This window comes from Cyprinodon tularosa, unplaced genomic scaffold, assembly GCF_016077235.1.
Source record: "Cyprinodon tularosa strain WSP-4 unplaced genomic scaffold, ASM1607723v1 ctg528, whole genome shotgun sequence".
In the NCBI taxonomy this organism is placed as follows: domain Eukaryota; kingdom Metazoa; phylum Chordata; class Actinopteri; order Cyprinodontiformes; family Cyprinodontidae; genus Cyprinodon; species Cyprinodon tularosa.
In genome coordinates this window covers 201,778-215,644 of record NW_024039261.1, presented here as the reverse complement: position 1 = coordinate 215,644, position 13,867 = coordinate 201,778, and the positions used below count along the sequence as shown (strand labels likewise).

The window sequence follows — 13,867 nt, the reverse complement described above, 5'->3', positions numbered from 1 at the left end:
GAGGCATACAATTATATATTAATAGCCAAACACAAACGGAGTTTATATAGAGAATGAAATATTTCTCCAACAGGAGGCAAAGTTACCTTATTAACGATGAACTCTGCTGGACGTTTCCATGTGTGCACCTTAAGAGGGGGGGGCAAAGGAAGCTTTCCCTCTGGATCTTCAAAAAATGACTAAAAATGCGACATTTTACACAGCGTATATCAAAATCTTTTCTTATCCTTAAAAATAGCAATACCAAAGTTCAACCACCAATTACTTGTTCAAACTTTTTCAACATTAAAAATATGGAAATGAAATTCCTACTTTTGTAGACAACTCAGGAACCCTACCCACTACCCTCCACCCCATTACTTACATGGATGCGACTCTTGCTCGACTTTCTGTCCTCCAGTCCTTTAGAGTCCAACTCCTTGCTGACTTCGGTATCATTCCACTCTGGCCAGATATGAGATCCTCTTTTCCCGACATCCCCGAGACTGTCGGAGGACTTAACGGCCCTGAAACACCGAGATATCCGACTCATCTCCTCGCAAACGTTAAAGTGCAAAGCAAAAGTTAAAGTGCAACCCTCGCAATTAACGTTAATTGTGAGGGTTGCACTTTAACGTTTGCGTTAAAACTCCTCGCAAATGTCATGTTAATTGCGATTAACATCATGTTAATTGCGAGGGTTAACTCAGACTCACTCATTCTGGCGGTCAGTTGAAAATGATTTGCTGGACGAATGCTCCGTTTTCCTTAATTGCGATTTAGACATTGTATTTATTATTAAATAAAAGAGAAAAGAAAAGTAACTCGCTGCTTCCTCGCTGAAGTTTGGCAGTTGCTAAGCAACCTGTCTCAAAGGTGGGCGGGATCTAGAATAGGAGCGTTTCCTGTTCTATTATTTTAGCCGATTTGAAGTCTTAAAACTACAGAAGAGGATTAGGGCCACTGGGGAAAAAAAAAAAAAACTTAACTGATTTTTACATTTGATTTCAGTTTAATATGGGAAAATTCTGATATTAAAGTCAGAGTTCTGAGATTAAAGTCAGAATTCTGAGATTAAAGTCAGAGTTCTTTAAAAAAAAAAAAAAAAGTCAGAATTCTGAAATAAAAGTCAGAGTACTGAGAAAAAAGTCAGAATGCTGAGATTAAAGTCAGTGTAGAGGCAAGCACGCATTTTTTGTCTTGTCTTTAATGTCAGGGTGCATGTGATAGAGGTATGTATGGGCATGTGTGGATAGAGCTCCCGCAAGATCCAAAGACAGAGAAGAGGAGAGAATTCTAATTAATTGCATATAAAGAAGAGCCTTCTGTTAAGAAGGTTATGGAGAAGAAGTACCACACCGTCAGTGGCAGAGAGTGTGAAATCAAAATCGCCCAACCCAAATAGGTCTACACGCAGCAGCAGTTCAACACACTGACTCCAAGGAGGAAACGTAAAGCTTTACTGCAGTTAGGGATGTTTATTGTACCCTTTTTCTGTGAAGCATTGTACAATAGGTGGACTTGCATACTTATTTAACTTTAAACTTGCGGTCAACAGAAATATTTGCCACTGCCTTAGCCTCTCTCTGAATCAAACAAACAAAACAGCCGCAGAGCAGATTCAGTTGATATTCATTAGACAATCATTCTGCACCAGACACATGCCAACACCCAGCTCCACCACACATGCCCATACATACCTGTAACACATGCACCCTGACCTTAGAGACAAGACAAAAAATGCATCCTTGCCTCTACACTCAGAATTCTGATATTAAAGTCAGAATTCTGAGATTAAAGTCAGAATTCAGAGAAGAAGTCAGAATTCTGAGATTGTCAGAATTCTGACTTTTTTCCCCCATATTAAACTGAAATAAACTTTAAAAATCAGTTAACTTATTTATTTTTTCAGTGGCCCTAATCCTCTTCTATATAAAACTGAACTGCTGATATCAACCCCTAACATTGGCAAACTGTATGTTATACACACCTTTGTGGCTGTTTTACATTTTAACTGACCAAAAATGGAAAAGGTCTGCTTGTCTGCCCCATTCAGTACAATAAAAGCCTACATCAATCTTTGTTTAATTGCCAGGAGGCTTTTTGCCTGACATAGACAACTTTGTATATACAACAACTTGTAAAGTATTCCATATTTTGATGAGATGTACACCTAATGTATTTTTTGTGAAAATGTGTTCGTTGTAATCTGCCCACATGTTAGATTAGCATGTAGCTCTCTACATCTGTTTCTCTTGAAGTTAAAAGATTTTTTTCTCACAGCATCTTTTGAGTTTTTAATAAAACATATTTATTGAAACTTGTGATGTGGGGCGCAACAAAATAATAGCATTCTAGGTAATAGTTAGCTCATTAAATGCTTTGTTTTTACCTTTCCTAAAGACTTTGTGGAGCCTCTAATATCTAATAGACTCTGCGCCTCACATTATTGTTGAGTAAAAGAAGACAACAACAATCTGTTAAAATGTTTATTCTATTTGGTTTGGAATATTTTAAAGTATTTCCACCTGTAAACATGTTAAAAAACAATATTTACATTTTACAACAGCTCTAAAGACTGCAATATACAAAAACCTGTAGACCTCAGTCTGAGTGTGGTTTCATTGCATTAACAACTATTCAATGCTTGACACATAACATTTGAAAAGGAATTTACATAACCATACCAACAAAAACAAAATCATACAGAGGTCTGTAAATGGTTCTGTAATAATGTAGTACCATCATTATATATATATATATATATATATATATATATATATATATATATATATATATATTTTTGTTTTTAGTGAAATACTGTTATTTTTCTGCAGTGTAATATTGACTGAACTACAAAAAAGGATAACAATCCTAACTCCTTTAGTAAAATAATAAAAATGTTATAGCACAATAGTTAAGAAGAGCATATACAGCAATCCAAGTTAAGAAAAGGTGTTACAGAATGTCTTGCTAAAAACATAATAATGACAACACTAAGTGGAATTCATTCTGTGAGAAATAAAATGTGATGTCCATCTACAGGCACTTAATAAAAGCTACAGCATAATTAAAAATAGTTCTTTTTTTAAATGGTAGCTTAGACAACAAAACACACATGGGGTAATATTGATTAATACAATAAAGTGACAATCACAAGGACAACAATTCTTTTCAAGTTTGCACTTCTCAACTTTCTATAGCGAGTGCACCACAAACCCCCCATATTCGATATTAGTCCAAGAATGAAGAGGTTGTCAGGGCAACAGTCGGAAAATCCGCTGTACATATTGTAAGCATTTTCTAGTGGAAGAAGAAAAAAAAACATCCCCCTAAATGCACTTAAAAATCTAGAGGCAATATCAAAAATAAAACTGACTAATGAAACCTTGGATGCACAAGTCAAACGGGTATCAGTGCAGGGAAAAGTTCCTGAAGGTTTGAAGAGACAAAAGCAAAAAAAAAAAAATATGAATCTTTGTCTCTGGTTGCATCAGGGAGCTGGAGCCACAGGCTGGATGAACTCACTGGACCCCACCAAAGGGATGTGGATGGCTAATGTGAGTGGATTGAATGTTAGCAGCAGCCTGACTTGCTCTCAGCAGCTATAGTCTCCTGGTCCAGTTTGATGCGGTCTCCGTTGCTCTCCTCATATGGCAATCCTTTATCATTCGCCAGGATGTTCTCTACCAGGAAACGAGCTGCTTCATCCACATTAATGTTGTCCTAAAAACACATGAAAATGGTTTTGTCAGATGGCGATTACATGAAATGATGCCAGTGCAACAAGACATAACAGTTTTAAATTACATTTACCTTTAAATAAACGTATACAAACAATGGAAACATTTTTTATCAATGCTTTTGTCTTTTATTCATGACATAACATATTCTGTTTGACAAAAAGAGATAAAATATTGACTACAATTCAAAATTCACCACAAAAGATTTAAGACATTGGGTTACTGTAGTCCCCACCACAAGTCTCTACTCTATTTAACTTATATTACAGTCTATTACAGACTATTTATTATTTTAATACATCCTTCATTATTTTTCAACCAGCATATGAGGATTTCAAAGAGATATCTTAGAAGCTAACTATTTGAAGTTTGTAAATTAAAAATATCCTATGTTTACATACCATTTTACTGCTGTAACTACCATAGTAACTGTTGGCCAGGTTTCCCCTTCAACATTTTAAATGCAGGGGTACAAGCAAGAGATGAAAACACACATTTTATCTGTCTATTGCTTTTCTAAATCAGCGCTGAATGAGTAGCTCATGGCTACCCACAACTTTTTTTCTAGTTTTTTTCTATTGTAATTAAATATTCTATTAACCTGTTTAGTAAGTTAAATTATTTGGTGTCATTAAATACACCCAAAAAGAAAACAACAAACACATTGCAGGGACAGACAGCTCAAAGAGCTAATGTATATCTCCCACTCATAGAATTTAAACTTAAAACTAAAGTTGAATTAGGATACAAATGTGAGAAATACCAAAAGAAAAAACACAGACAAGTTATCAATACCAATATATATATATATATATATATATATATATATATATATATATATATATATATATATATATATATATATATATATATATATATATATATACCGTAAATTCTCTAATATTGGCCTGTATTCCATTAGCGGCCGGGACTCTAACATTGGCCGGTCTCGCTGTCAGAGGAGGTAAATAATGGCCGGTCTCTAATACAGGCCGGGGCTATAAACATTTTTTCTGGGCATACCTCAACATTATACTTGTGGTAGTAACATACAAGTACCACAGCCCTGCGCTGCTGGACGACAGGCCCTGACTGCTGCCCGTCTGCGCGAGGAAGAGAACAGATACGCAGCAGACCATGAGGAGGAGCGCGAGTGATGAGGAGATTAAAGGGAGAGATGAAGAGGAGGAGGAAACTGAGGAGGAGGATTAAACAGAATTGGAGGATTTTTTTTTTCTTTTTTACTTCAAACCAAGCGAACATGGTAACTGTACTTTTTCAATAAATTAACCTAGTGTTTTATAGGTTCAAATAGACACAAAATCTCATTTTTATTCATTCCACTGGTAGTCTGTTTTGCTCAAATAGCAATAGAGGCCTGTCTCTAATTCTGGCCTCTTTCCAATAAAGGCCTGGACCGCGATGCACTTGAGTGAAATAAAGGCCCGGGCCTATATTAGAGAATTTACGGTATATATATATATATATATATATATATATATATATATATATATATATATATATATATATATATATATATATATATATATATATACATACATATATACATATATATATATATATATATGTATAGGTATTGGAATGCCTGGAAATGTACAAGATCAACAGGACTCTAATAGCCTTCATCAAGAACTCAATGAAGCTGTGGAAAACAAGTCTGGAAGCCAATGCAAAGCCAATAGCACAAGTCACCATCAAGTGCGGCATATACCAGGGTGATGCACTATCCCCGCTGCTGTTCTGCATAGGCCTGAACCCCCTCAGCCAGATCATCACAAAGACTGGCTACGGATACCAATTCTGAAGCGGAACAATCATCAGTCACCTCCTCTACATGGATGACATCAAGCTGTATGCCAGGAGTGAGCGAGACATCGACTCACTGATCCACACTACCAGGATTTACAGCAACGACATTGGGATGTCATTCGGACTGGACAAGTGCGGTCGCATGGTCTCAAAGAGAGGGAAGATGATCAGAACCGAGGGGGTTGAACTACCAGAAGGCCACATAACAGATGTTCAGGACAGCTACAAATACCTTGGGGTGCCACAGGTTAACGGAAACCACGAGGAGATGGCAAGAAAGACTGCCACAGCTAAATACCTACAAAGAGTAAGGCAGGTCCTGAAAAGTCAGCTGAATGGGAAAAACAAGATCCAAGCCATCAACACATATGCCCTACCAGTCATCAGATACCCCGCTGGTATAATAAACTGGCCAAAGGAGGAGATAGAGGCTACTGACATCAAGACGAGAAAGCTCCTCACAATGCATGGAGGGTTCCACCCCAAATCCAGCACTCAGACTGTACACCAAGCGTAGCGAGGGAGGCCGAGGGCTAGTGAGTGCAAAGACCACTGTCCAGGATGAAACAACTAAGATCCAGGAGTACATCAGAAAGATGGCCCCCAAAGACAAATGGCTCGGTGAGTACCTCAGGCAGGAGAAAACCGAAAGTGAGGACAAGAAAGAGGAAGGGGAACCATCATGGAGGGACAAGCCGCTGCACGGCGTATACCACAGACAAATAGAAGAAGTGGCTGATATCAAAAAATCCTACCAGTGGCTGGAAAAGGCTGGACTGAAGGACAGCACAGAGGCACTAATCATGGCAGCACAAGAACAGGCACTCAGTACAAGATCAATAGAGGCCAGGGTCTACCACACCAGGCAGGACCCCCGATGCAGACTGTGCAAAGATGCCCCTGAAACAATACAGCACATAACAGCAGGGTGTAAAATGCAGGCAGGAAGTGCATACATGGAACGCCACAACCAGGTAGCTGTCATAGTGTACAGGAACATCTGCCATGAGTATGGGCTGGAAGTCCCAAGGTCAAAATGGAAGACACCTCCTAAGGTAGTTGAGAATGACCGAGCTAAGATCCTATGGGACTTCAAGATCCAGACTGACAAACAGGTGATGGCTAACCAACCAGACATCGTGTTGATGGACAAACAGCAGAAGAAGGCAGTAGTGATAGATGTGGCAATCCCAAGCGACAGCAACATCAAGAAGAAAGAACACGAGAAGCTTGAGAAATACCAAGGACTGAAGGAGGAGCTAGAAAATATGTGGAAAGTGAGAGCAGCAGTGGTGCCAGTGGTAATTGGAGCACTGGGGGCTGTGACCCCCAAACTGGGAGAGTGGCTACAGCAGATTCCAGGTAAAACATCAGAGGTCTCTGTCCAGAAGAGCGCAGTCCTAGGAACAGCTAAGATACTGCGCAGAACCCTCAAACTCCCAGGCCTCTGGTAGAGGACCCGAGCTTGAGGATGACACATACCACCCCACGAGGGGTGAGAAAACAGTTTTTTTTTTTTATAATTGCCATAGAAACAATAAAATACATAATTTAAATGTCATTCAGTGCACTTATTTTAATTGGTCAATAAAAAAAAAAATGCATTTATATAAGTGACTCATACAAGCAGTTACCAGATTGGTGATCTGACAATCTTTTAAACATCTTCTTTTCACATTCAATTAATATTTTCTAGCCACATGGAAAACCTATTTAACAGAGTAGCTGCTTTATATATTAATATTTATTCTTTGAAAATATTTTTATGTATAGTTAAATTATAAATTGTATAGTTAAAAAACTAAGAAATCTGGTGGTTTTTGATCAGACAAAATGGCAAGATGGCAAAGAGCTTATATTGGGCACAATCTAAAAGAGACACAAACAAATAAAAAAAAAAAAAAAACTTTTTTAGTATGTTATATATTAAATATATATTTGCTCACATGGTTTATTAAACTGACCAACATATGAATGCTAATCTATCATAACTAGATGTGAGCAGCATGTTAAATATCTTGGGACAAATAGTTTGTTTACAAGATCAAAATTGAAAAATATGCGGATAAATGGTTAGCTGTGGGTACAAGATGGGAGTTTTGGATGTAGAATGGGGGTACTGACCTGGAGCCTTTAGATACAGATTTGACTGGTTAAATGGTTATTTAAATGGAGGCTAGGTGGAAGTTCAACTGAATAAACTAATTACTCGCCTTCATCCGCCTCCGACACCAGCTAATCAGCTTTGAACCACAATCCACAAAAGCCCAATCAGCATCCAGAGTTCATCTTAAAAGGTCTCCAATCTATAACTCCATCTGCTACCCAAAGCGCAGGCAGTGGTCATGCTATGTCAGACTTCGATTCAGATGACCTTGTTTTAACCCACCTCCATCCTCTTCTCCACCATCGTAGCCTAAGCTTCATCAGTGTGTCATTCCTCCTGGACTCTTATTGCATTCCCTGTCTCATTTCAACCGGTCCGGCAGAAGACCGCCATGTTGAGCCTGGTTCTGCCAAAGGTTTCTTCCCAATGGGGAGTTTTTCCTCTCCACTGTTGCTTCATGCTTGCTCATCGTGGACAGGTTCTCTCAACGTGTGTTATCCAAGCGGGACTTCCATCTTCCAGGTCCCTGAGTAAAGCTCTAGTATCAGCTCACACAGCCCACAGGTTCACTCCATACAGTTCAAGCATACCTTCTCGCCAACCAGCAGTCATGGAATGACCAACTTCGTCTATCTGCACTCCACTAACAGTGTCGGGCCTGGGGGGGGACACCCCTGTTCTTTACTCCTGTTCATGCATATCTAACAAAATTCAGTGCTTAGTTTCCTGCCAAGGTCTGAAAACAAAATTCTTCTAATTGTCTTTTTTCTTTCTTCTTTCTTTGTGAGTTTTTCAGGTTGAATTATTTTGAGCCACTTGAAACTGTTGACACTTTATTCTTTTGTATTTTTTTTTAATTTATGTTCTAATCTTCTGATGCCTGGCTGATGTTAAAAAGTTCACATCTAGGTGGACACAGAGGACAGATATAGTTTATTACAACAGGGTTATTTTTCTTTTTGCCCATAAATCCTTATAAAGCAACTGTATGGTAATTCAGAATTTTTCAAAAGTAATTTCTGAAGTTAATGTGATGTTTCTTGCATTTTCACAAAACTTTCACCAAAAAAATAGTTTATTTTTCAACACTGTCACTTTTGAAATTATCTTAAATCCTTATAATTTTGATTACATACTTCCAATGTTTTCACAAAGGAAAAAAAAAACTTTTATACATTTCAAAGACATTCCATAAAACCTCAGAGAAATGTTTTATTACTTCACAGTGACTATGTTCTTTTTCTGTTCATGGCCCTGAGAACACAATGTGCTATAAACATTTGGTTCTCATTGAAACAACTCCATCACAGGTTACTGGGGGTGGAGCTTTACAGAAACGTGACCAACTTTTTACAGCACCAACTGAGAGGAAACTGCTTTGCTCTTGTTGAACACACACCCACACGCCTCACATGACAGAGCTCAAGGAGCAAAACTTTCTCAGGATTAGATAACAGAGTCGACTAATTCCAAACACATAAAAGCATACCCTAAGATTGAAATGCAACAATGGGTGGCTTTGATTTTTCCTAGAAACAAGTTTTCCTGTTGTCTTTTAGTTAGAATTAGAGAACTGTTCTTCTCTGCAAAGAAAGATGCTGTCATTTTAATTATACCAACTTAAAAAATCTATAAAAAACAAACAAAAAAAATAATCCTGCTGTAGGTTTGGCTGTATGTTTAGAGCCATTGTCCATCTCAAGAGTAAACATCCTCCTTACGCTGATGTCTTAAGCAGCATTTCATAGGTTTTCCTCAAGGATCCCATTGAATTTAGCTCAATTTGTCATTAAAGTTTTCAAAACCCACTCTGTGACCCGTCTAGTGGGTTCTGTGGTTCTCAACATGCTGTTTGTTTTCTAGTTGTCCCTTAAAAGCCTACAAAGAACAACACCCTTTATGCAGAGACTTTGGTTACAGGTTATATTATGAATATTAGCAGGAGTAGAATTCCACACTTTTTGTTACTTATGTTTAAATACATTCTTGCTTTATTTTCATTCAATTACATACTATACATTTGTGTTGGCATGTTATACAAAATATTAGGACTGAAAGAATTCCTTGGATGCTCAGTGGAACAGTGGGTAGCACTGCCGCCTTGCAGCAAGAAGCTTCCAGGTTTGATTCCCGGCCTGGGGTCTTTCTGCATGGAGTTTGTATGTTCTCCCTGTGCATGCGTGGTTGCTCTCCGGGTACTCCGGCTTCCTCCCGCAGTCCAAAAACATGACTGTTAGGTTAAATGGCTTGTGAGTTTGTGCATAAATGCTTGTTTGCAGGGATACGCGTGACAGAAAATGGATGGATGAAATAATCGTCAACTAATTTAGTAATTGATAAATTGTTAACTGGAGTATAGAGACTCTACACTAAAAAAAACAACTCATAACATTTACTTGAACAATATAAAGCAGGTATTGCAAATGATTTAAGTAAAATTTAATGCTGCAAAATCAAGTAACACTCACTTGCCGGTATCAAGTGAATTTTACTTTCCAAAAGACATGAAAGTTGTGAAATGAAAGTAACCATCAGTATTACTTTAATATAATTCTCCTCACCCAAAAGAAGGTTCCACTTTAGCAAATCATTATCAGATAGTGCAGTCATTAATTTTAAAGAATCTGTTTCACTTTCTCTCTCCTCTGTGTCGCTGAGCAATGCTGCAGAGTGCAAAAGCTTAGTTTATTCCCCTTCACAGGTTGATGATTTTGTTGATGGGGTTGCTAGTTCTCTGCGTACTGCCTTAGACAACGTAGCTCCTTTGAAAAAGAAAAACTTTCAAAATAGAAAGCTGGCTCCCTGGTTTAATACAGAGCTGCTCACTCTGAAGCAAAATGCTAAGAAACTATCGCTCCAAAGGCCTACGGGAATACTACCTAGTCTGGAAAAATAGTTTACTGCTGTATAAGAGGACCCTTCGTAAAGCAAGAACAGCATATTTCTTCTCATTAATAAATGAGAATAAGAATAATCTTAGATATCCTTTAAATAGAGTTGCCAAACTGACCCAGAGCCATAGATCTGTTTAACCGTCCATCCCACCTGCTCTTAGAAGTAATGATTTTATGGGATTTTTTTTATAAATAGACAGTTGACTTGAGAGGCAGACTAAAATAAAAGTGGTCTTTTTACACTAGATATTATATAAGATGAAGTACTACTAAACTGTTGTGTTTCTGATTAAAGGTTTCTTCCTGGGACGATTTAGAAACAACTTATTGGTGGGCTAATCCATTTTTAGTAGAGCTTTTTAAGCATTCTAAAATAAATATAAAAAAAAAAACAATAATCTGATTCTCATTTCGTTTGTAAGTTATGTAAAGGGAAATACAAATATTTTCGACTTAAAAGATTCTACTCAAAGGACAGAAAGAGGAACAAATTCAGGTATATCCTTCACACGTCAGTGTTAATCCAAGCAATTAGATATTGTGTTAAAAAGGTGCCACAAACATAAAATTTTGAGAGAACAACACAATACCAACTTTATTATTTAGGTAATCCCATAACCAATTTGTTTTTTAACACATTGATTCAAACTGCTGTTGATTTAAAAGACAATTACTGCTGGAGAGGTCAGTGTAAAAGACATTACATAAAAAAAGAGGGTCTGATCTTCAGAAGGTTTGCATGTCCTAAAACAATTCAAACAGGTTTGAACATGCAGAGCAGATCTTCAAAGAAAGTGCAAACTGATTTATATTTATAGTTCATTAGACGGTGTGCGTTCATAAGCAGGTCATATTCTAATGACCACAAAAATACCTGCGTTCATTGTTCCCAAAAGGAGGATGGACAAAGTCTGTCCACATGTTAAGGTATTGGTTTGCACATTTTAACTTTTACGATCATTATTAGAATAAAGAAAACGTTTGCACATGCAACTCAGGGCACCTTATTTGAAATCTTTGAAGATCAGACCCTTAGTATTTTTACAACAACCACGGGAGGAGAAGAGGCCAGGCTTCCCCATAGGATAATTTCATTGAGGCCTTTCAGGAAGGTGGCTGCACATCCTGTGATGACTTTAATATCGACTGGATATAAGAGCATCTTAAAAGCTTGCACAATGTCTAAATTCCTGAAAAAAACAGGATAAATTCACATCCAAATTCTAATTATGCTAGAGATTTTTATTTAACCTTACATTATAGCAAATCCTAGCAGCTTTGGAAGCTAACACATGTAACTGTATGCTGCTAAAGAATGAGTCAACATGCAAAAACACAATACACACACAAAAAAGAGAAAACAATATGAGAGGCGATTTCAGACAACACATATAAAGTTAAATGCATAAAGAAAGTACAGAATGTGGAAAATATATTCCTTAATTCTGTTTTGTGTTTAGTAAAAAATCACAAACCTTAATGTAATTTTATTATTGTAATTTTACTGTGTGGAGTAAGGCAATGATGAAGTTGTTTTTTTTATTTTTTATTTGTGAACCCTATACACTGGCTTTAGGACACATTGATTGGTACAAAATGTGTATTTTTTTATTTTTGCATCATAAAAGCTTAATCAAACAAAAGCATGAATTGTTTAGTGACTTTACTGATAAGTTCTCGCCTTATAAAGTCTGCCAGTTCATGACGTTCTGTGTGTAGATGGATTTGTTTTTCACTTCTTAATTATGTCTAAAATGGTTTAGAGCAAACCCTTTATACTGTACAGGTGGTGTTTGTTCACCACGTGGAGAGTCCAGAGGATCTGTATAAGTGAACCAAAGATGACACAAAGGTACATAACGCATGGAAGTATTAGCACAGGTGCCTGGCGGTTAGCCTGGGTGCCATTCCGAACTTATTCCCGCCCACAACGTTTGAGGTCGGGAAGTTCGATCTGGCATTGCTCAACATTAGCGCGAGTATGCTCGCACAATATCTGGCGATCCAATCAAATTGTCAGGGCGGGCTTTATACGATGATGGACAGATGATCAACAGTAACGTAATCAACCACGTCACCAAAGCGCGCTTGGGTGACAACAACAATGACTGCCGCTGGAGAGTTGAGGTGTGTAGATTCTGCTATTAGGTCTGTTCTAGAAGATATCGACAGCAAATTAATTTTAAAAGAGGAGCAGAGAAACGCGATCAAGGCCCATCTTCTTATTCTAGGCCTGCAACTGCACGCTTTGATTTGTGTTGACAACAACTATGCGTCGCTTAACATACGTCCACACTCCGTTGGTCTTATTGGTTGTAGGTCTATCCAATTGAGTGCAGAGGCATTTTTTTCCTGGTTCGTTCAAAACACGCCCCATAATCACAGCTCTATGGAGCAGTATCAGACTCATATTCTGACTAGAATTGAGAAGGACTACGTCAGGCTACCTGGCGGTGGTCACAGTAGTAGAACTCAGTGATAGCTGTCTAAGGTCATCCACAGCAGTAACATTGCTTTTTAAATGTAACCTCTCTGCATGTTCACCAATCTTCCCCTTTGCATAAGCGGCAATAGGTTTCATAGTTGCTGCTTAAAGCAGACTTTAGTTAACAGTTTTCATTTCTGCACTGAGACAATTAAGTTATTCAACAAAATCAATTTAATGTTTTCTATGTCCTTAACCCCTTGATTTTCAAATTTACGACTTAATTATCCGTGGAAACTTTAGAGGATCTGGAGAATGTGCATATGAAAAAAAAACAAGAAACTGTGACTTTTTGGAAATGACTTTTTTCCAGGAACCGCGTTTAGATTATTACTGATTTCTCACCTTTGCAGATGTCTCGAACCAGCCCAGGAAGCCTGTCTCTTTGCAGAAATTGTCCATTAGTGTTGAGTTGTTGACGCCATCTTTCTTCTGGTCACATTTGTTGGCGAGGAGAACAGCAGGGATAGGGTTGCCATTCGCCAGCTTTACCTTGCTGTCCAGGTCATGCTTCCATTTAGACACAGCTTCGAATGTGGCGCCCCTCGTCACGTCAAACACAACAAACGCCCCGACAGCTTCTTTGTAGTACACCCTTGTCATGTTCCCGAATCGCTCTTGCCCTGGAGGGACGGAAAGGTGTGAAATATTTATGTTTAAACTGCAGTTAAAAGCATGGAACAGTGTTATAGGTGAAGAAAGGCATGAGATTTCAAATATTTCAAATTTATGTGATGCTACAAAGTTTGAATATAAACATATACATAAATAGTTAGGACTAAATGAGAGAAACAATATTATGACTTCAATTCCTTTTACACACTTCAAA

General features: G+C 37.8%; 2 protein-coding genes across 2 annotated transcripts in view; both read right to left on the bottom strand.

The window, feature by feature from the left end:
• adgb (androglobin) overlaps positions 1 to 824 on the bottom strand; it is a 42,900-nt gene extending 42,076 nt beyond the window's left edge. Inside the window, exons 1-3 of the mRNA XM_038304191.1 lie at positions 696 to 824; positions 365 to 506; positions 87 to 179 (exon numbers count right to left, since the gene is read on the bottom strand). Of these exons, the coding sequence (XP_038160119.1) occupies positions 87 to 179; positions 365 to 506; positions 696 to 766 (306 nt within the window). The 5' untranslated portion in view covers positions 767 to 824. The remainder of the gene's footprint in view (positions 1 to 86; positions 180 to 364; positions 507 to 695) is intronic.
• Positions 825 to 2,779: 1,955 nt separating this feature from the next.
• The window catches only part of rab32a (RAB32a, member RAS oncogene family), a 29,185-nt gene continuing 18,097 nt past the window's right edge, over positions 2,780 to 13,867 (bottom strand). Inside the window, exons 2-3 of the mRNA XM_038304187.1 lie at positions 13,384 to 13,661; positions 2,780 to 3,705 (exon numbers count right to left, since the gene is read on the bottom strand). Coding sequence (XP_038160115.1) covers positions 3,556 to 3,705; positions 13,384 to 13,661 — 428 coding nt within the window. The 3' untranslated portion in view covers positions 2,780 to 3,555. The remainder of the gene's footprint in view (positions 3,706 to 13,383; positions 13,662 to 13,867) is intronic.